The sequence below is a fragment of the Dipteris shenzhenensis genome, chromosome 17, assembly GCF_047967505.1.
Source record: "Dipteris shenzhenensis isolate YYH24624 ecotype China chromosome 17, Dip_SZ_1.0, whole genome shotgun sequence".
NCBI classification, from domain to species: Eukaryota; Viridiplantae; Streptophyta; class Polypodiopsida; order Gleicheniales; family Dipteridaceae; genus Dipteris; species Dipteris shenzhenensis.
In genome coordinates this window covers 45,156,088-45,178,188 of record NC_141612.1, presented here as the reverse complement: position 1 = coordinate 45,178,188, position 22,101 = coordinate 45,156,088, and the positions used below count along the sequence as shown (strand labels likewise).

The window sequence follows — 22,101 nt, the reverse complement described above, 5'->3', positions numbered from 1 at the left end:
AAATCATCATATTGTGCTACAAACATACTGGGTGTACAAGAAATTAAATGTCATGTGATGATCCCATATGGGGGGCACGACAGACTTCTCTTATACCAAAAGTCCAATAGTGCTTGGTTCATGGCTGTTGCAATTATTAAAATGTTCCTGTTTCCAGTTCTCCCACAACAGTTAGAACCTTTACTGCAGCCAAACTAATTCACCTCCCAACCATGAGCGTTCTGGAGGTCCCCTTCGATGTTTCCCCCTTATCTTGCTAGAGAGAAGATTCTAGAAGACATAGGTGGATGCTACCTCCCTCACCCCCATTAGCTAACTTCACTAACCCTAGGTGTGGGCAACCCTTACGTTTAGCCCCCTAGGGATCCTTTAATAAGGTACCCCCTCATAAACTTGTAATGCTCACCTCAAGGGCCTAACTTAGCATTCCTATGCTAACTCATAGCCATTGTTTCGGCTCATGGTTCATTGCTCCTAGGCCTAGTTCACCCTCACTAGGTATGTCGTCACCCTAATAACATGTCCTTCCCCTTGAAGTTTATTCATGTCCTCACAAACAATATCTCGAAACCTTTTCTTCAGTGTGCTTACACTCCCGGATGTTGCATTTTCTTCTAAACCATCCTTCTTAATATTTTTGATTACTATAAGAAGCATTTACTTTTCTTTAACATCGAGTTTTCTTTCTGCTACTTGTGAAGTACTAGTGACTCAATCAAATCTATGAGAACAGCTTCCCCTAACCAGATTATATGGAGGAGGTCCTAGAAAGCATAGGCTCACTCACCCCTAGCCCCACGAACTAGCTTCACCAACCCCTTGGGTATGGGTAGCCTTACTTAAGGGTGCTTGCCCCCTAAGGGAACTTTCACTAAGCTACTTGCTCACTAATTCTAGTGCTCACACCCAAGGACCTAACCTAACATTTATATGCCAAATATTAACCATGACTTTAAACCATGGTCCAATGCTCCTAGGCCCAATCTTAACTTGCAATGCTCACCCGAAGGGCCTATTCCAACTCATCGCCATAGGTTTAGCCCATGGCAATAGACCTCTTTTAATCCTCACCTCGGATCCTATAATAATCAATAATGTCCTTAAGTTTGAGGATAGCCTCCCCATACTTCGTTATATACTAATTTAAATCTGTAAGAAACTTCTCCTAGGCTTCCCATGACTTTTCTAATTCATTTTCGAAAAGAAACTTGGAAAGGAGACTACTCTGAACACTTCTTGGAACTCTAAACCTTACCACTTTCTTTGAGGTTCATCAGTGACGTATAGGCTTGCCTACCCACCAAGAGACTTCCCAAATCATGAAAACTCTTCCACAAATGGTACTTCTCAAATGATGAAGACCTTCCACAAAGGAAGACATATTTGTGTCTATGCTTTATGACATCTATGTCTCTATCCTTCTCTTCACCATTGAACATAGGAGCTTTCAAACCCTTGAAGACATTGACTCTATAAGATAGTTTCAAAGAAGCTCCTTGAGAAACGGAGCTTTCAAACCCTTGAAGATATGGACTCTCTAAGATAGTTTCAAAGAACCTCCTTGAGAAACGGGAATGCGTGGAGCTGAAAATTAAACCATGGAAAGGATTTTCTTTCCATGACCAGTCCATTAGGGCATCCATGGACTTTTGTATCTAATCCATCCTATCTTCAATTGTTTTTATTTTGACTCCCAACGGTACTACGTTCCAAATTGGTGACAAACCACAATGCTTCTCTTTCTTCCCTTTGGTCAGCCAAATTCTTCGGAATGAGACCCTTTAGAAGTTTCCAATATAGGATTTTCAAGAACTAACCCTTGTTGAAGCTAAGTCTTCCATGGTCTACTTGACCATCCTAGATGCAAAGCATCTAGTACTCCAACCAGCCTATTCAAAAGCTCTCTATGCTGAGAATTGAAGGTCACTAAGACTACTGATGATATTTTAATGATCACACGCGACTTTATCTCTTCAATTCCATCTTCTTTTCTTTTACAAAAAAATAAACTTGTTAATTGCTTATGGACAAGAAAATTAGAATAATCTCAACTAATTCCTTAAATAAAAAGTTCTACTTCAAATTCTAAAAACAACAAATTCTTCCTAGTCTTTGTAGCATGATGGACGGAAATGAGTTGCGAATCATGCACAATACATCCTATTTTCATGAAGTTTTAGGAGTAGAAGTAACTTGTGACAGCTTCTGAGAGTTTTGAAATTGTCCATGGCACGATGAAATAGAGAAATCATCATATGTACGGTGTTGAAAGAATGCCACTGGATGAAGGTGAAAGGGGGCTTTAGTTTCCTCTAATTGGTTGATAGTGGAGCACCCCAATATGAGAATTATATAGGGCTAGATATCCTCCGAGATCCAACCGACTAGTACAAGTTGTAGATATAAAGATATTTTGCATAACTTGAAGACTTTAACTGGATGGCGCGACAAATGCCACTTTGACGATCTTTATGATGTGGGTTTTAAATCTGGGAGTATTTTGGGTTTTTTGCCTAACAAATGCGCTCTAATATAGGCTAAAGAAATTGATGGAAATCCTGTTTTCAGCAGCCGTCTGGAGAAAATCAGCTTTGCCAACTTATATAAGTTTTTGAGGCACATTTGGAGCAATATTAGTATATATATGTGTAAGAAAGACTTCTCGTTTGCTTTATTGCTTTTGTGTTTGTGGGAGCAAGTACGACCTTCAGCCACATTGTTTCAGTACACCTAATGCCACACGACAATGAATGATTTGGGATTTGAAATCCACGTTGTGTTAACACACATTAGTTTCATGGTTTTCATGGTGTTCACACAATATAACTTTTACCTTTGAATTATCTTCTTGGCAACACCCAAATGTATGGTTTGGACTTGAATTAATGTGTGTTAACATGCGTACTTTCATGATGTTAAAGCACAAGATGTGTGAAGAGAAATACAACAATGGAATTCCCATTCATATTGAAACCAAGTGCCCAATGCCCCACCAAAATGAAAGGTTTGGGACTTAAAATCTACTGCATGTTAACATGCAGTAGTTTCATGGTGTTCAAGCATAAGATTTGTGACCAACACCAAAATGTATAATGTTTGGGACTTGAAATCTAGTGTGTGTTAACATGCAATAGTATCACGGTGTTCAAGTACAAGATGTGTAACCTCAAATATAGTAATGGAGTTTTCATTCATACTAAAACCAAGTGCCCAATGCCACACCAAAATGAGTGGTGTGGGTATTGAGTTGTTAATATGTAGTAGTATCATGGTGTATCAAACAGATATTTGCGACCTTGGAATTGTTATTATTGGCAACACCAGAAAGGATGGTTTGGGACTTGAAATCTACTGCACATTAACACAAAGTAGTTTCATGGTGTGCCTTCTTGGCAACACCAAAATCTATGGTTTATAATTCAAATCTATTGCGTGTTCAAATATGGGTGTGTTATTGTGTTCAAGCACAAGGTTATTGTGTTCAAACACAAGGTTTGTGACCTTTAATTGTCTTCTTGGCAACACCAAAATCTAGGGTTTTGGTCTTCAAATCTACTATATGTCAACACTGATAGATTTATCGTGTCCTTGACCCATATGTTGGCCAGAGGGACTCAAAATGATGTGATTCACATCCTGAAGTGGCGATTATTATATTGACTTTTCATAACATTAGTGTGCACTTAGCTCATGTAGTATGCATTGGATTGTTACATGCATACCTTCGGTTGCTATGGCATTTTAAGCCTAAATTGTGTAACCGAGGAATAAATTATAGCATAATCACTATTCCACTTCAAGTGTGTCTTTCAATCATCGGTTTGCCAAAATTAATTTCTTATCAGCTTTCGCTTCAATATGCATATATTTCACCTCGCTCATGTGTGCTATTGCTTCGCTTGCCTAACCATCTACTGTGTCTATCCTTCCACTTATGAAGGAAACTGTTCAAGACATCTATGTGTCTATCCGTCTTTTACCATTGAACATATGAGGATTCAAACCCTTTAAGACATTGACTCTATAAGAAGCTCCTTGAGAGACGGGAATGCGTGGAGTCGAAAATGGAACCATAACGATTTTCTTTCCAGACCAAGTCCATTAAGGTATCCATGGACATTTGCATTGTATCCATTTTGTCTTCAATTGATTTTACTTTGATTCAGAAAGTACTAAGTTCCACATTGGTGACAAATCACAATTCTTCATCTTTTCTTACATCTCGCTAGTTGTTTTTTACACAATGAGACCCTTGAGAAAATTCCAATACAGGATTTTCAAGAACTAACCCTTATTGAAGCTAAGTCTTGTCTACTTGACCATCTTAGATGCAAAGCATCTAGTACTCGAAGCAGTCTAGTCAAAAGATCTCTATGCTGAGCATTAAAGCCCACTAAGACATATTTTAATACTCACCCAAGACTTTATCTCTTCCCTTCTTTTTCACAAAAAATCAAACTTTTTAATCTCTTATGGTCAAGAAAATTAGAGGAGCCCCAACAGAAAGCTTGCTTTTTCCCTAATTTCAACTTCACAAAAGAGAAAACAACTTCCTAGTCTTCGTATTAGGTGTTACTAAACAATATGGCAGAAGCTAGTATTATTCCCACTCACAAAAAAGCAAGAAAGCAAACGTGAAGTCTTCCTTAGCACATATATCTACAGATATTATTCCGAGTGCACATGAAAAACTTACATAGTTGGCAAAGCTGAGTTTCTACAAACTGCTGCTCAAAACAGGATTTCCATCAATTTCTTCATTCTATCTCGATTTTAAAAACAGAAATCCATGAGTTGCATTCCCATTGGATGAGTTTTGAGATTGCAAATTTTTACTAACTGCTATTTAAAAGCATATAGTTGTTATGCTCTAGCCGAGATAGCATGACCTCGGAAAGATCGGTGGGCATTTTCCCTTAGAGGACCGACTTCTGTAATATTTTATGTGCGTAAATTAAATGGTCAATGGAAGTAACTGCCAAGGTCCTAGGTGAGGGTGTATTGGCATCGACTAGGTGGTTCTGAGTGCTCAGGCCTAGGTGCACCTAAATGTGTAAGAATGCCAAGGGGCGAATGTTTTAATTGTGCCCCAAGAGAGGGGTAAATGGTGTACCAAGCTAAAGGTCTAAAATGATGACATGTGGCAGGAGGGAACCATCTAGGGATTTGTGGGCTTGTGGATAGGCATGAAGAGAATGAATTACGTATCTTGTGTGCATGCAATCCATGAGATAGGCTGGGAGGATAATCTGGATGCCATCGCCTGTGATTGTGAGCTTGAATCGACGGGAAGAAGTTTCCTGAGTTTTTCTGCCAGTGCTCATGATACGAGAAAAGAAGGCAGAGATTTGTATTTAATGTGTCATTCATGGTTGTTAAGACACGAGTGTCTTATGGTAAGACACTTAAGACACGTGTCTTACCTTAAGACACGTTTAGAAATGCTCTAAATTTTTTTATAAACTTTAAAAAACCCTATGTTTTGGAACCTTAGACTTTGCAAATGCAAAGTAGCATTTTCGTTTCGCCGTACATGCCGTCCGTACCCGTACGCTCTTTCGCCTCTCCCGCACAGCTGCTGACGATTCGCCGTACACACTCGACGTACCCCGTATAGACTCGACGTATCCGCCATACAGACTCGCCGTACACTGTACGGACCTGCCGTATACTGTACAGATTTACCGTACGTTCGATTTTTGGCACCTTCTACAGCCTGCTGGTTTGGGTGACGAGCATCAACGTTGGAGCTCAGCTTGCCTTCAGGTTCACGTTGTGCATCGTTTGCTTCAGCCTTCTTTTATCTCGTTATATAGTGCTGTTTTTGAAGGCCTTGAAGGCTCCACTCTGCATCTTGCTTTCTCCTTTCCCAAAAAATTGGGGCAATTATGGGCTGATTCCTGAAAGCCCTAAGAAAGTTGGCCCCCTTCTGGGCTTGTTTCATATAAGAGCCTGCTGGTATAACAGTAAATTTAAAGGGGGCAAAGTATGGGCTGAAAGCTCTAATTAATTTGGCCTCCTTAGGGCTGCATAGCACCATACTAGCATTGCTTATGCCTTATGCATGAGACTTGTTACTGCTTAATGCTTGAGCCTTGAAGCTTCTATTGCAGCTTGCTTGGCATTGCATTTCTCAACACAATTAGTCTATAGATTGCAGCTTACTTGCTTGTTCTACTTCTCCCAAAATTTATATTGAATTATGCTCGTGTGCATGCCAACATGACAGGTCGCAGGTCAGAGCAGCAGAGAATTACAGCATAGCAACAGAGAATTACAGCATAGCAGCAGAGATTTACCATGCCTAAACCTCCAAATCCACTTTGGGGGATCCATACCACTATGATTAACCCCGCTGTGGCAACGGGGTCAGGAAACAAAGAGTGGAAGTGCAATTATTGTGGCGAGCCTTTTGTGAGCTCAGCGACACGTCTTATTCTCCATGTGTCTGGACTTGGTGGTTGGGGAATTGGTGGATGTACTTTTGTTCCTTTTGAGATTGTGCAGAAAGTTATCAGAGATCATCCAAAACTTTGTGGTGGACCTAGTACCATGCCTACTGCCTTGCAAGATGAGGATTTGTTGGGGCCTGAGTCTCACACTATCAACCTTGATGATGCTATGGATAGTGACTCTAGTGCTATCGGTTCCTCTCATGCAGAGAAGAGGGCTAGGAAAGAGGGCATTGCTTTTGCTACATCCTCACCACCATCCACCACTATGGCTACTTCGAAAAAGAACCAGGGGACTTTATCAGGTGCATTGTCCACACAGTCTTGGCAAAAAGAGTGGCAGCGCTTGGCAGATATTGAAATTGGGAGGACTGTGATTGAATGCAATTTTTCTTTCAATGTCCTACAAACACCACAGTGGAAGAGGACGATCAAGGCAGTGGCAGCTGTGGGAGCTACAAATACATGGACAGGTGTGACATATGGTGCGATGAGGACATCTGTGTTGGAGGAGGAGATAGGCAGAATTGACAAAGCTCTTGACATATCCGAGCAGCTATCATCGAGATAGGGCCTGAGAATGTGGTCCAAGTTGTTACAGACAATGCAAGTAATTGTGTGAGGATGGGAGAGCTTGTGGAGGCACAGTTTCCTTCCATTGTATGGACTCCTTGTGCCTCACATTGCCTAGACCTTCTCATAGAGGACATCGGTCGGCTCCCTTGGATTGCTAGTGTAATGCAGACTGCTAGTACCATTGCAGCCTTCTTTAAGAAGAAGCCCAAGGCCTTGGCCATATTCAGGGAGCATAGCAACTTGGAAATTGTCCGGCCATCGAAGACACGCTTTGCATACATGCACATTGTTTTGGAGCGCCTTCTTGCAGTGCATGCAGCTCTTCGACAGATAGTGACTCTACCACGTCAGAGAGCATGACAGTACAGAGGATGTGCTTGGATCACTCACTTTGGACTGACATGGAGTCCATAGTGAAAGCTCTCCATCCTTTATTCAATGTCTTGCGGGTGACTGATATGGAGGGAAGTACTCTTGGCTTGGTCCATCATTTCATGGAGCAGTTGCGTGTTTCGCTGAGTACATGTAACTCCCTCGCACCTGAGAGGTAAGGTTGGTCTATGTCCATTATATTGATAAGTAATGAATCATCACTTATCATAAATCCATTATCAGTGTTTATTATAATTTACAAATTATGTTGATATGTAGATTGGAAGAAATAAGGTCTCTAGTGGATACGAGATGGCAGTTCATGTGTAGGCCCATCCATGGGCTTGCAACACTTTTGCATCCACTGTTTAAGTCAGCTGATTTATTCAATAAGCCAGAGTTATTGGCGGATAGAGATGCCTACATAGGGAGGGTTTTTTCAGAGGATGAGCAATTAAAGCTAGACTTGGAGCTTTCTCAGTATCTGAATAGTGTGGGTGTTTCCTTCTCTAGACCCACGTCTAGAAGGAAAGAGATTTGTGTGAAGCCAATTGAGTGGTGGGAGACATATGGCTACTCCACTCCTCGAGTGCGGAAGTTGGCTCTCCGGATTTTATCTCAGGTGAGAGCTGAGACATATATCTTTGAAGTTTGGCATTTGCTATTCCTGGTTAGGTAAACTGTAAATGTAGATGATGATTGATCTTGATTCTCACTCCTTTAATCTCAATTTGTAAATGCCAATCGGGATTTGGAACCAAAAGGAATGTGCAGCAGGAGCATGCGAGAGAAACTGCATAGATAGACAAGTCACTCGTTCACGTCGTAGATCAACATCATCAGCCATTGCTATTCCAGCACAGAGGGACACATCAGAGGGCAGGGGCAGAAGCAGAGGCAGAGTCAGAGGCAGGAGTGGTGGAAGAGGAGCACGAGGTCGTGGTTGTGCCATCCGACGTGGCCATGGCAGAGCCGTGGCTATGGCTAGTACCTCGTCAGATACACCTATGCGGTCTGCCTTGGACGAGGAGCAGGGGGAGGATGAGGAGGAGGAGGAGGAGGATGAGGTGCCTGAGGAGCCACAGTATGATAATAAGGGTAACACTATCACTGATGGTGAATTTGGATCCAGCAGTGGCAGTGACCTAGCAGATTCAGACTAGGATGAGTCTTGAGAGACTTGACTCTTGAGATTCAAAAGTTTCCCATTCAGTTATATGTATGAGGATTCAGATTTCATTCATGTCACATGTGACTACTAGATTGTTGGCATTGGCCGAGTTATTTATGACATATGTTTAAACTTTATTGATCTATGATGATGGACTATCAGTCTATCATCTATGTAGCCCTCTAGGCTCTTTTTAAGTTGTAATTTGGAATTTTGAATGTCAAATTGTTGGTTTGCACTTTAAACCTTAAAGTTGTGAGTCATGACTTGCAAGCCCATGAGTCTTGAGTCTTAACTTTTAACTTTTAAGTCTCGAGTCTTGGCATTTAACTTTTAAGTCTTAATTGACAAGTGAGAAGTCTTCACTCTTAACTACATTGTACTTCTAAAATGTTAAAACTTAAAACTAGCAGCTAGTCATGCTACCAAGTTGTACTTATACATACTTATATTTTTAAATTTAATATTTATTTAATATTATTATAACTGGAAAACGTGTCTTACGTGTCTTATCTTTAAGACACTTTAGACACTCGTGTCTAAAGCGTGTCTAACGTGTCGTGTCTTAACGTGTCTTACAACTATGGTGTCATTTGGTATCAGAGCGCTCAGGCTGGACGATGGGATTCATACGAGTTGCATATGAAGGGAGCGCAGGGTGTATTGGGCATGTGACGGCGAGCGACGCGTGCTATTAGGTGGTCACGGGTTTAGCTATCTCTTTCGTTGGCATCATGCAAGGATTACGGGTGGTTACCTTTAGGACGACGATACAGCCAAGCTGCTGGTTATCTGGGTAGCGTGGATGAACGGCGTAGCTGTTGGACGTCATCGCAGGTTCATACCTGGTATCATGCAAAGGAATTCGAGACTAGGACTCCGGGATATTGCAGGGACGTACCGTTCACGTAGGAATCTCGGAAGACAGGCGTGAAGTAGTCTTGAACACTCGCTGATCTGCAGCTAGTTTAGGACCAGGGAAATAAATCGGGATTTCTTAGCTGAAGTTGAGAGACGAAATTCATATTGAACCAGACTACTGCGCATCAAAACGCCTATCTTCATTCTTGAAGTTGGTTCGACTATTTTATTGAAGATCTGAATAGGCTCGGATAGGAGTATCCTCTCAAGACTTCGTGGAGCTTCCAGGGGGCATTTTTTTTTCCCTTCTATACAAATTTTCAGTTTTCAGTTTGCAGTCTATTTATTCCTGTACAGCAAAGGGGAATTTGAAGTGTGATATACTTTTGGAGTTTTGGCGTGCGGAAAGAAGTGAAAAAATAAATAAATTCTATTTTTCCTTTTGAAAGAATGGAGGCAGAGGGACAAGATTCCAGGGTAAATCCTGGTGAATCTAGAGCGCGATCTACGCAACGAGTGTCCCACCACATAGCACCTACTCTGGTGGGTAGGATTTCTGTGCGGAAGATGCCTTACAACAGATCATGAACCAGCAGCTTCAAGTGAACGCTGGTCAAAATAAACTTAGAGAGATGGTGCAAACCTTGTCGGCTAGACCATCTAGAAATGAAAAGGAGTAGAGCCAGAGCCCAGTATACACTCGTCAGAACGTGCGAAGGTCAAGGTACCTAATATTGCCAATTATAGACCGAAAAAGTACGCTCGTTCGGATGACCGAGCGCAATTCTGATGTGATCGAGGTTTGGTTACACAAGTGGGAAGAAGCCTTTGCCATTTGTGAAATCAGATCTGATCTAAAGAAAATCCGCGAGACCACTCACCTGTTTATTGAGGCAGCGGATAAGTGGTGGATAAAACAACAGAAAGATCAGGTTGCCTCTACCACCTGGGAAGGGTTTAAGGCTGAATTTAAGAAACACTTTCTTCCACCTGACGAAGAGTCCCGAGCTTGGGATGCTTACAGAAGCCTTCGCCAGAGGAATTTGTCGGTGGCAGAGTACACTGACAAGTTCAGGGAATGTGTTATGAAAATAACAGACCCTCTTCCTATGTCGGTTCAGTTGAAAGGCTATATCTATGGACTGAACGACAGGATTAAAATGGAAGTTCGGGCTAAATATGTGACTACATTAGATGAATCGATTGCAGTAGCCCTGAACTATGAGGATGCCAGAGGCAGACCTAGTGGGTTTGTGCAGGCAGGGACTCAGCATGAGTACCCGAGAAAAGGGGGATTTCAGAGGAAATGGACTTCAAAGGCAAGTGTCTCGCAGCCAAGTGGCCAAACCAAGCAGGTGAAGCCAGTTGAGGGACAAGCAAAGACAAGTACCACCATTGGGGTGAAAAGAAAAGTAACTCCAATGGCAGCCCGAGCTTGGTCAAAGTCCTCGTTGACCCCTGAGCAAAAAGAAAAAGCTAGAAAAGAAGGATTGTGCTTCGGCTGCCTTCAGCAACATCAGTGGAAAGATTGTCCACTAAACAAAGACCGTCGCACGGCCAATATGATAATATCTAAATGCGACGTGGAAATACAGGAGAGTCACAATGCGGAACATATGCAGATGCAATTGGCAGGACCTTCTTAGAGGTTAGTACCTGTGTTGTTAAGTGTGTCTGTTACTAAGTTAGTAAGCGGTGCACCCAATAACATCCTTTCAAAGCCCGCAGCAACGGGGTATACGGTTTTCGATGAGCTCGAGTTGATTAAAATGAAAGGGCAAGTAGCCAATCATGATGTGATTGTATTGTTTGACTCAGCGTCAACGCACAATGTAATTAACTCGAAGCTTATTAAGAGGCTCAAGTTGAAAACTAGTCCGTCTGACTATGCTTATACGGTCAGGATGGCGGACGGAAGTTCAACTGAAGTATGGGACCACAGGGTTACCCAGTTGGAACTTCGAATTCATGACTATATTGAGAAGCTGGACTTTGAGTTGACCAGGCTTGCTCACGCAGATATAGCCCTAGGCATGGCTTGGCATTTATGGAAAATTCCAGCCATTGATTGGAAAAAGCATATTTACCAGTTTAAGATACACGGGGTAGAATATGTTTTGCGAGGTGAAAAGGATTTACCTCGAGGACCATTGATTTCAGCCATGGAAATTCGGAAGACTCCGAAAGAGTTTCTCTGTCTGTGTATAGCATCGGTAGAGTCAATTGATGATGCATCGGCTAGCACCGAGGCTACCCAAGATGGGGAAATGGCCGAGTTGGCTAAAGAGATATCGGAGAAGTACTCTGATAGTTTTAGGGATGAGTTACCTTATGGGTTACTTCCAGAGCGGAATGTTCAGCATAAAATTGAGCTTATCCCGGGGGCAGAACCTGTAAATAGACCTCCCTATAGATTAAGCTTTACAGAAGAAGCTGAGGTGCGAAGACAACTGGAAGAATACCTCAAGCTGGGGCACATTCAACCCAGTTTTTCACCTTTTGCTTCGCCAATGATATTAAAGAAGAAGAAGGATGATACTTGTCGTCTCTGTATAGATTACAGAGCATTGAATAATATCACTATTAAGCACAGGTATCCGATGGCTCGGATCGATGATTTGCTAGATGCATTACATGGGGCCGTAATTTTCAGTAAGATAGATCTTAAGTCTGGCTACCATCAGATCCGTATTAGAGCCGAGGATGTGCATAAAACTGCTTTTAGAAGTAGGTTTGGACATTATGAGTTTTTGGTAATGCCCTTTGGACTTACCAATGCTCCAGCTACATTCGTCATGCTTATGAACGATTTACTACGTCCGTATATCGGAAAGTTTGTAGTACATTTTATTGACGATATTCTGGTATTCAGTAAAAGTATTACTAAGCATCATGAACACTTAAGAATAGTGTTCAGTACTTTGAGGAAAGCCAGTCTTTATGTAAATAAAAAGAAAACTATACTGTGTATGGTAAGACTTGAATATTTAGGATTCATAATTACTCCTAAGGAAATAGAAATTGATCCAAAGAAAGTGGCTGCGATACTGACTTGGCCAATCCCTCAGAGTTTGACCGCTTTGCGATCATTCTTGGGATTTATCCAATTTTATCGAAGGCATATCAAAGGATATTCCGAAATAGTATCGCCATTGACTGATCTGACCTCAGATAAAGTATCTTTTATATGGGGACAGAATCAACAGGAAAGTTTTAACACCATAAAACAAGTTGTGGTCTCAAGACTGGTGTTAAAAATAGTTGATCCCCAGAAACCGTTGTTCCTTGAAACCGATGCAAGTGGCATTGCGCTAGGAGCAGTTCTCCTCCAAGAGGGAAGGCCAGTAGCCTTTGAAAGGAAGAAGCTTTCTCCCTCTCAACGAAATTGGCCAACTCATGAATTAGAGATGTATGCTGTTGTCCATGCTTTGAAAACATGGAGACATTATTTGTATGGATCAGAGTTTTATGTGGATGTTGATCATGATACTCTGAAACATTTTAGTAAACAACCTAACTTGAGAGGCCACCAAGCTAGGTGGGCAGAACTCATGCAAGAGTTTAATTTGACGATTCGGTACCGAAGAGGGAAGGATAATAAAGTTGTTGATGCGTTGTCACGCATTATGCATAACATGAGTTTCACGGTGTTAAAGAGTGCTCTAATGACCGAGATAAGAGAAACTCAAAAGGTGGACGAGTTCGTCCAGAGCCTTTGGCCTAAGGCTCATGTATTAAAACCCGGGGAAAAGGATGACCTAGCATCCAGAAAAGGCCAAACTTATGCAAGATATGCCATAAGGGATGGTATGTTGAAAAGAAATGGCAAGGTAGTAGTACCTAATCAGAATGATCTCAGGCAGAGAGTCATTCGACAATGCTATGATAGCCCATGTGCGGGACATCCAGGAGTCGAGAAGACATATGACCTCGTGAAGCGAGATTTCTTTTGGCCAAAGATGAAAAAGCATATTCATGAATATGTGACACGTTGTTTTTCGTGTCAGGTAAGTAAGGCAGAGCGGGTGAAGCCACCCGGACTTTTACAGCCCTTGGAGATACCACTAAGTAAGTGGGAGAGCATTTCCATGGACTTTATTGTAGGGCTGCCTACGACACAAGGTGGATATGATTCTATCCTTGTGGTGGTTGATCGTCTTACCAAGATGGCTCACTTCATTTCAACTAGAGAATCTGTTAGTGCCCCGCAAGTGGCGGATTTGTTTATTAGACATATATTTCGTCTGCATGGATTACCCAAATCCATAGTGTCAGACAGAGATGTCAAATTTACCGGTCATTTTTGGACTGCAGTATTTGAGACACTAAGGACTGAGTTGGGAATGAGTGGTGGGGATCATCCAGAAACGGATGGTCAGACGGAAAGAATCAACCAAATTTTAGAGGATATGCTTAGAGCATATGTGTCATTGAGGCAACATACATGGGACAAGTGGTTGCCATTGTTAGAGTTTGCCTACAATGATAGAAAACATTCCTCTACGGGGTTCAGTCCATTTGAACTGAACTATGGTTATAGGCCAGCGAATCCAACTATAGTTGGAATACCTCAAAAAGTGCCTAGTGCCGCGAACTTTGTGGTTCAGATGCAGGAGATGCTAGCACTTGCGAGAGCTAACATCCGTCAAGCTATGGATAGAGCTAAGGCATATGCGGATGAACACCGATCCGCTAGAGAATTTAAGGAAGGAGAAAAAGTTTTTCTCAGAGTTCCTTCGCACTCTAAGTCTTTGACTGCAAGAGAGTGTGCTAAGTTATCACCTCGATATTGTGGGCCATGGTTAATTCTAAAAAGAATAGTCAAGGTAGCCTATAAATTAGAATTGCCACAGGGTTGTAAAGTGCATCCAGTGTTTCATGTTTCTCGTTTAAAGAAATTTTTGCATACAAGTGACTCACTAATCGAAGGTGTTGTTTTGTTTCAGGAGATAGAGGATAATGCAAGACGCAAACCAACAAGAATCCTGGACCAAGGAACAATGCAAGTGCGCAATCGGAAGATACCCATGGTGTTGGTTGCATGGCATGGTCTACCTCCCTCTATTAGAAGCTACCTGGGAATCCGTATACCAGTTATGGAGAGTGTTCCCAGATTTCATCATCGAGGACGCTCATGCTTGAAGAGGGAAGGAATGTTATGCTCTAGCCGAGATAGCATGACCTCGGAAAGATCGGTGGGCATTTTCCCTTAGAGGACCGACTTCTGTAATATTTTATGTGCGTAAATTAAATGGTCAAGGGAAGTAACTGCCAAGGTCCTAGGTGAGGGTGTATTGGCATCGACTAGGTGGTTCTGAGTGCTCAGGCCTAGGTGCACCTAAATGTGTAAGAATGCCATGGGGCAAATGTTTTAATTGTGCCCCAAGAGAGGGGTAAATGGTGTACCAAGCTAAAGGTCTAAAATGATGACATGTGGCAGGAGGGAACCATCTAGGGATTTGTGGGCTTGTGGATAGGCATGAAGAGAATGAATTACGTATCTTGTGTGCATGCAATCCATGAGATAGGCTGGGAGGATAATCTGGATGCCATCGCCTCTGATTGTGAGCTTAAATCGACGGAAAGAAGTTTCCTGAGTGCAGAGATTTGTATTTAATGTGTCAATAGTAGAGCACATTTGTTAGGCAAAAACTGTTGGAAAGGTCACCTCCCCATCAGTAAGCCCCCAAATGAGGAGAGCGTGGGGGAGGGAGACCTAGGGTAGGATGTGCCCAAAGAGAGATTACCTGGATGTGTGGATCTGGGACAGATCTCGAGCATTCATGGTTGGTGGGGTATCCCAAGGATGAAAGGCTGCATCAGGAGCAGCTCATGTGCAGGAAGATGGCGGGGACACAGTGTCTTTGATCAGGCCTGGCATGAGGCACTCAATGGACTGCAGCAGGATCCTATGAAAGGCGCGATGACATCAGCAATGTACGGAACAGTACGGCACTGCATACAAGTGGCGCAGCAGAGGCGGGACAGACCAGCACATGGGTCGGCCAGGAGAGAGGCTGGTTGGGCTGCTTTGAGGCAGCCAACCAGGCCTTATCTAGGGCTGACCTAGGGGCTGGGCCCTTGCCTTGATTGGAGGGCCACAAGCCCTAAAAGTGTGGGCCATAAAGGCCTAGTTTTGTGAGCCCTTAAAGGGCTGGTTGGGCTGAGCCAACCAGGTCGGTTGGGCCAGCTAACCTGGTCTGTCCAGTCGGCCCAGATTGGGACAGACTGGTCGGGTTTTTGACAGGCCCCTAGGCCTATAAAAGGAGGGGCTTCATGCCCCATTAATCATCCAGCATAGCCAGCAGTTCCAGGGCAGAAAGGAGCAGCAGGGAGCCTACTCTCTGGGCCTATCTACAGGAGGTGAGAGAGTGCAACAAGGGCTGCAGACTTAGCCAGGAAGGGCTAAACCTTGGCTGTCTACTAGGGCAGCAAGGTGCTGAGATCATCATCTTCTGGAGCAGCCATTCACAAGCAGGTTGGAGCAGTGGAACAGTTATCTTGTGGCCTACATTCAGGAGGACCAAGGGGACCTGTGTGCTGCAGACAAAGCTTGGCAGGGGCTGCCCACCTAGGCTGATTCACAGGCAGAAAGGTGGAGAAGAACACACTGGACGGAAAGTCTACAGACGCTCGAGGTGGAGCACGCAGGCTCGAGTCTAGAGATAGCCAGCAGATTGGAGAAGGACCTTGTGGTTAGATCAGAGGACCACACCATTGGTGGGACTCTCGATCTATCTATTTTGTATTGTGTCCATAGTTTTGGACGGAAATATATATTTTGGTGGTTTCTCTATCTGGCTAGTTCATTGTCTATTGATGAGTCTGCACATCAGCAGCCCAGAACAGCAAGAAAACTCGAGTGGGGGAAAGATGGAAATCGACAAAAGAGTCAGGGGAAAAACTCTGCTGATAACTGCGAAGGAAGCCCCCCACATGTGATGGTCACAACCTAGGGCAGAACTGCTAGCAGATGACTGGAGTAGGCAAAGGACTGTGCCACTGACTCACCAAAACAAGCAGGCTAAACAGTGCGCAAAAGATTGCCACGAACTCTCCAGCAACTCACCAAAACCAGGGCCAATTAATAAAATTGTTATTTTTAATTCCTTATTTATTTCAATTAATATAGGTTAGCATACTTGCATAATTTTTTATCAAATAGAAAATATGCCGTTTTTAGCTTCTTACAGCTTTTTCATTGTTTTCTTTAGCTTTTCTTGCTTTCTCTTGTTTAGAAGAGATGTTTGCTAGTTCCTTGTCATCATTACATGTTTTGTACAAGAACGCCTGCATGCTCTTGCAAAACCAGCCAGCCATCATTTCTTTGTACCATAGCCATTGTTCATTTTGTGCATCTTGATGCCTCTCCAATCGTGATTTGCTTTAGGGCATAATTGTGCACTTCTGGCACCTACAATCCCACATCTTCATGGATGTGCATACCTATACCCTATTTGCAATTTGCATTCTGGCATTGTTTGCTCAATATTTATGCACTTTTGCACTCTCTAGAGTATCCACACTTCCAGTTTACCCACATCGACTTCTACCTCTTCCTTGCACCTCTTTATGCCAGCGCTGATGGTTTGAGGGAAGTTTCTCACGGTTGGATGCACCTGGGCACCATCTGGACCAGATGCTAGCTACCACAAGGCATCTGGGCTGATTGTGATTTGAGCACGATGCTATTCCTCAATTGCTAGGGGCCTATTTGGCAACACATTCGAGATTTCTACACTCTTTGGAGATTTCTACACTCTTTGGCTCTTCTGGCTTGGAAATTTGGCGTTGAATTATGCATTCTACCTGTGTATGGATATATATTAAGATGAATCGAGGAGCATGCCCAAACTCATCCTCCAAAAACACAACAAATAGTACCATTTCAAGTCGTGATAATCACTCAAAACAAGAGTAACTACCTACCAATGTCATCAACACCCAAATATAGTCACATATGTACCGATACACTAGTGTGTTTCACTCATTAATCAAAATATTTCACCTAGAAACGTTTGGCTGAAACGGCGTAGGTTTCAGCGAAACGTCTACAACCTAGAACCTCATGCGCCTCTTTTTCCACGCGCCGATATCGTCTGTTTGCGGCCTCTTTCTTTGCTCCAGCCTCCAGTCAACTCCTTTGCTATCTCACCCTTTCACCTCAACTTCCCTTGCCTCAAAGCCATCCCTCCTCTTCAACATTGCAGCATGCTCCCCTGCCTCTCAAATTGGAGCTTGTGGAGGCCCAAAATGGCTATTCAAGCAGCCAACTAGTTCTCTGCACTAGTTCTCCATTTGGGCCAGCAATCCCTTACTCTCTTGAGTCTTCCCTCATCCTTGCTTCCTCGGATGAGGGGGATTCAATACAAGAGCCCATCACCAAGATGAAGATGGTGCGGGTTAGCTGGCGACAGTTGGTCAAAGGACAAGTTCAACCAGGATTGCTAAGCTACTGCTAGGAATGCTCTCTAGGAGCTACAGTAGTTTTGTGACTACAATGATTTCACGGCAGAGGGCGGTGCCAATGACGTTCGAGGAGTTGGTATCATTGCTTCTGTGGTAAGAAGCTCAGGAGAAAAAACATGATAAAGCCCTAGTAGGAGCAAAGGCAAGGGTAGGGATAAGCCTTGCAAAGGCAAGCCCAAGAAGGACAAATCTGATGAAGGAGTGGACTCTTCAAAACGAAGAAAACAAGAAGAAGAGGAAGAAAGAAAAGAAATGCTTCTATTGTGATGAGCCTAGACATTTTGCAAAGGACTGCAGAAAGAAAAAGGCTGGTCAGAAGAAGCGCTCAAAGTCAAAGGAGTTAAAAGCCAATGTGGTCACAGAGGAACTTTTCTTGGTGACATCTCTCGGTGGGTGCTTGGTTGGTATTACTGACACAGAGGGGGATTCTTCAATAGGAACGGAGGACTCAGAGTCAAGTGGATGTTGTGATTTAGAGGGGGATACCACAGGACTACACATGGATACTTATGGTCCAGCACGAAGTTATGCTTGGGATTTGATTTCCTGAGTATGTTATTTGGCTACAGACCTTGCCAGATGAAGGGCTGGTTGCAACGGACCCTGGGAGAATGGTGCCTAGAGGACTTCAGGCTGTTCACCCATCATGAGGGGGACAGCTGGAGGATGTTGGTTCCTGAGTGCTCGAGTTTGGAGGTGGCTACGTGACCAAAGGAAGTGGTGCCATCAGGTGCTACCAAAGATGGACCTATGTACTGTGCTTATGCGGAACCGGACTTGGCAGAGCAAGAGCCTTTGGATGGAAAGCCAAAAAGCGACATCAACACTGCAATGATCTAGAGGACTATGACATAGGAGCTACTGGAACATCTTCATCGGCGGGTCAGCATCGGCCCAAGATATGCGAGGGGATGTTGGAATAGCGTTGGTCACCACCCCATCTGTAAGCTCCCAAATGAGAAGGGCATGGGGGGGGACCTAGGGTTTGAGGGACTGCCACATGGGAAGCATAGTGGCTGCCATGTGGGCAGCACAACAAAGAAGCAAGTTCCTGGCAGTTGGAGGCCACCATCGTGGGCAGAACTGGTACGGAAGTGCCACGATTGGAGAGGAGAGATCTGCGGAGGGTTTACAGGTAGGAAAGGCTGCGGTGAGGTGGTGACATCAGCAGCTGTACGGAGGCTGTCAGCGAGCTGTCTGGACAGGCTCTAGGGCCTGGAAGGGTCCAGAACAGGTGTGGACCATGTGCAGCAGGTAGGCACCCTTGTTTGGAGTGGTTTTGGGCGGCCAGGAACAGGTAGGGTTTGGTGCCTGCCTAGGGCCAGTGGCAGCCTGCCACATGGCCAGGCAAGGCCAGCTAACCTCTACAAATGTGCCCCCACTAAGCGGGTATTAAGTCGGGTGGGAACGGGGCTGTTTGTGTCAGCCCAAATCCCCTCAGTTGGCCATATTGAGGGGCATCCAGTCCTGTATAAAGGGGGCCTTGGGGCCGCCTCATTCCACATCCACCAGAGCAGCAATCAGCCCAGCAGATTGGAGCAGTAGATCAGCAAGAGTAGGGCCTACTTCTGGAGGTCTACAGAAGGACTGCAGACAAAGAGCTTCGTAGGGCTGCACATCTAGGCTGACATAGAGAGCAGCAAGGTGCAAGGACCGGCACATGGTGGCTAAGTCTACAGAAGGTCAGAGAGGACCACGCGGGCTCAGGGATGTAGAGGTGCCAAGGTGATGCTAGTACAACTTTTGGTAAGGTCAGAGGACCACGGTTTGGTGGGACTCTAAGCCTCTCTTTTGTGAATTCCATAGTTAACACTTCCGCATGTAATTCCTGTGACACTCTCAAGTCTTCCGCTGCAAGATACCTCTGTATAGGTTTCCTTGGATTTTTGTGCAAAAACCATCAAATCGTCGACAAAAATCTGAGCACTGAATTGTGAACCCGAGGGTAAGATAATCCCTCTAAACTCATCAGCGAGCATACCTTTCTTTAGCATCCCAGCCAACGGCATCGTCCAAAGAGCAAATAGTAGTGGTGATAATGGACACCCCTGTCTAGCCTAGTTCATAGATCAGAAAGTATCAAATGCTAGTAAGCACTCATGGGATATCATTTGTTGAGAAGCGACCTATTATTGGTCCTTTTGGTGTTCTTCTCAGCTTCATATTGAAACATAATGGCACTTGCGAGTTCCCACACTTCAAATTTTATTGTATTACATGGTTTGGAATTTATATTCCCATACCCTCTTCATCACAACATGCCTTCCTATTTGTAAAAACACTCATATTTTAGACAAAACAGGCTGCAACTGATCTATCATTCATTAGGTGTAACAAATTGGCCCATGTATCCTACATTCCCTAAGCTATCGCTGATGACAAATTTGCCATAGATTTTAAAGAAGTTGAAAATATAAAAGGCACGAATCCAATGCTATGATCAAATATTTCTTGGAAAGGAGGCCATGAGCCTTTTAATTTCCCCCTCTATCTCAAGGATGACAAAATATGCTCACTTGCATGTTTAAATGTCATAAAACATAGTACTAAATAAAAAAGTTTAAAAGGAAAACGTGTATTGTTCATTCATTTACTTGGTAGCTTAGAACCTATACAAAAGATATGCTCATAAGCACAAACCTTTTCTCTCTTATGGACAAAGACATATCCCAAGTCTCAAGGCTCATCAAAACTACTATGTTGTTTTCTCTCAAGACCTGGTTCATGCAAAATTTCCCTAAGCTTTTGTATTTCATGCTTGTTCTTTTGTCAAGCGTGCTAGATTTTAACAAATATTTTCTTGACAACGATTTAGTTCACCCTTGACGTTATTTAGTGCAAAATCATTGAGTAGCTCATTATCCATCTTATGCTACCTCATTCTTCAACATGTCCACTACAAGTAGTATCTTCGCTTATCTATTGCTTAAACCATATAGATTTGTTAGCCATTAGCCTTAATGGAGTTGTAATGGAAACGTTTTGGTTGCGCTAAGGTCATCGTTGAAGCTTCTGAGTACATGGGTATTTTTTGTAGTTGTTTTTGCATTGTAATGCATGCCTTTGCTTTTATGTGCACACTTTGTGTTGAGCTTTTGATTGTATCCCTTTTAATTTCACCTTGAAGGTCTGGTTGCTTTGTGGCTCATCAACAATGAAAAGGGAAAAGGCAATGTTCCCAGCACCCTGTGCCTCGTTGTTTCACTTAAGGTCAAGCCTCGCGATGCATTGGTGGAGCAATGTGCTTCACAAGACCCCAAAGTTAGAATTAAACTGCACAAAATGTTTGCGGTCATCAGCAAATATATAACGCAAGAAAATTATAATGCACGCGACTAAAGCATCCAGGTGACATGACCTTTTCTTCTGCATATGTGGTGCTGGGTTCTGTCGTGCTTTTGTGTGCAAATCGGTCACGTGTCTGCGTCCACTCGCGTAGGCGGGAACAAGAAACACAGTAGGGAACAAAAACGAACCTGGTCGTGGTGGAGAGGTGTTGGCGGACGTCGAACGGGACATCGGCAGCATGAGAGGAACTGGTAGCCGTGAGGATGAAGAGGAGAAGAGCGACGGAGTGGCACGGGGAGATCCTCATGGCTGAGCCCGGTAAAGATCGCACGAGAATGGCAGGCATTCTGTAGGAGCGCAGGATTGTCACTCGACATAAATTTAGTTGGATGAAATGGAAAGACAATAAAACTGCGGAAGAGCAACAAGGATTCAAGCCACAATCTGAAATATATGGATTGAAAGAGAAACTTACATGAATTGAAGGATGAATGATGTGTGTGATTGTCCGATCTTCGTCCGAAAATGCCAACAACAATGCTCCCACGATTGATCGAGAGAGTGTGATTAGGGTAAATAAATGCTCGTGTGCATAAAAAGCTCAAGGCTCGGCTTTTCAGTGGTAGCCTACTTGTCATGCCAAAATGCCACTTGTCCTCCCCTCACAGCTTCTCATGTCTCTTTTTTTTGGCCCCTTGCAAGGGATGTCTTGGTTTTCAGGACCATAGTTTTGAAGTTAGTTCATTTGGTCAATTTGACCATGCGGTTAGTAGGAGCTTTAAGTGTGCGTTAGTAGTAGTTTCAGAGCTTCTAATGTGTTCTAGTTTCAAAGCTTCTAATGTGTTCAGGGTTTAAGGTTTCTGATTGCTTGTGGAGGTCCTAAATGTTCTCGCCTTTTGTTGTTATGGAGAT

General features: G+C 43.4%; 1 protein-coding gene and 1 pseudogene across 3 annotated transcripts in view; one reads left to right on the top strand and one right to left on the bottom strand.

Annotated features, from left to right (window-relative positions):
• The window catches only part of LOC147892178 (uncharacterized), a 180,536-nt gene extending 158,740 nt beyond the window's left edge, over positions 1 to 21,796 (bottom strand). For 2 of the 3 annotated variants that reach the window (XM_087388266.1, XM_087388268.1), the window contains exons 1-2: positions 21,665 to 21,796; positions 21,378 to 21,536 (exon numbers count right to left, since the gene is read on the bottom strand). In XM_087388266.1, coding sequence (XP_087244392.1) covers positions 21,378 to 21,535 — 158 coding nt within the window. In that variant the 5' untranslated portion in view covers position 21,536; positions 21,665 to 21,796. Of the gene's footprint in view, positions 1 to 21,377; positions 21,559 to 21,664 lie in introns of all 3 variants that reach the window. The other variant, XM_087388267.1, reaches the window with a different exon arrangement.
• LOC147892179 (uncharacterized) lies at positions 6,343 to 8,563 on the top strand (annotated as a pseudogene).
• Positions 21,797 to 22,101: the final 305 nt, after the last annotated feature.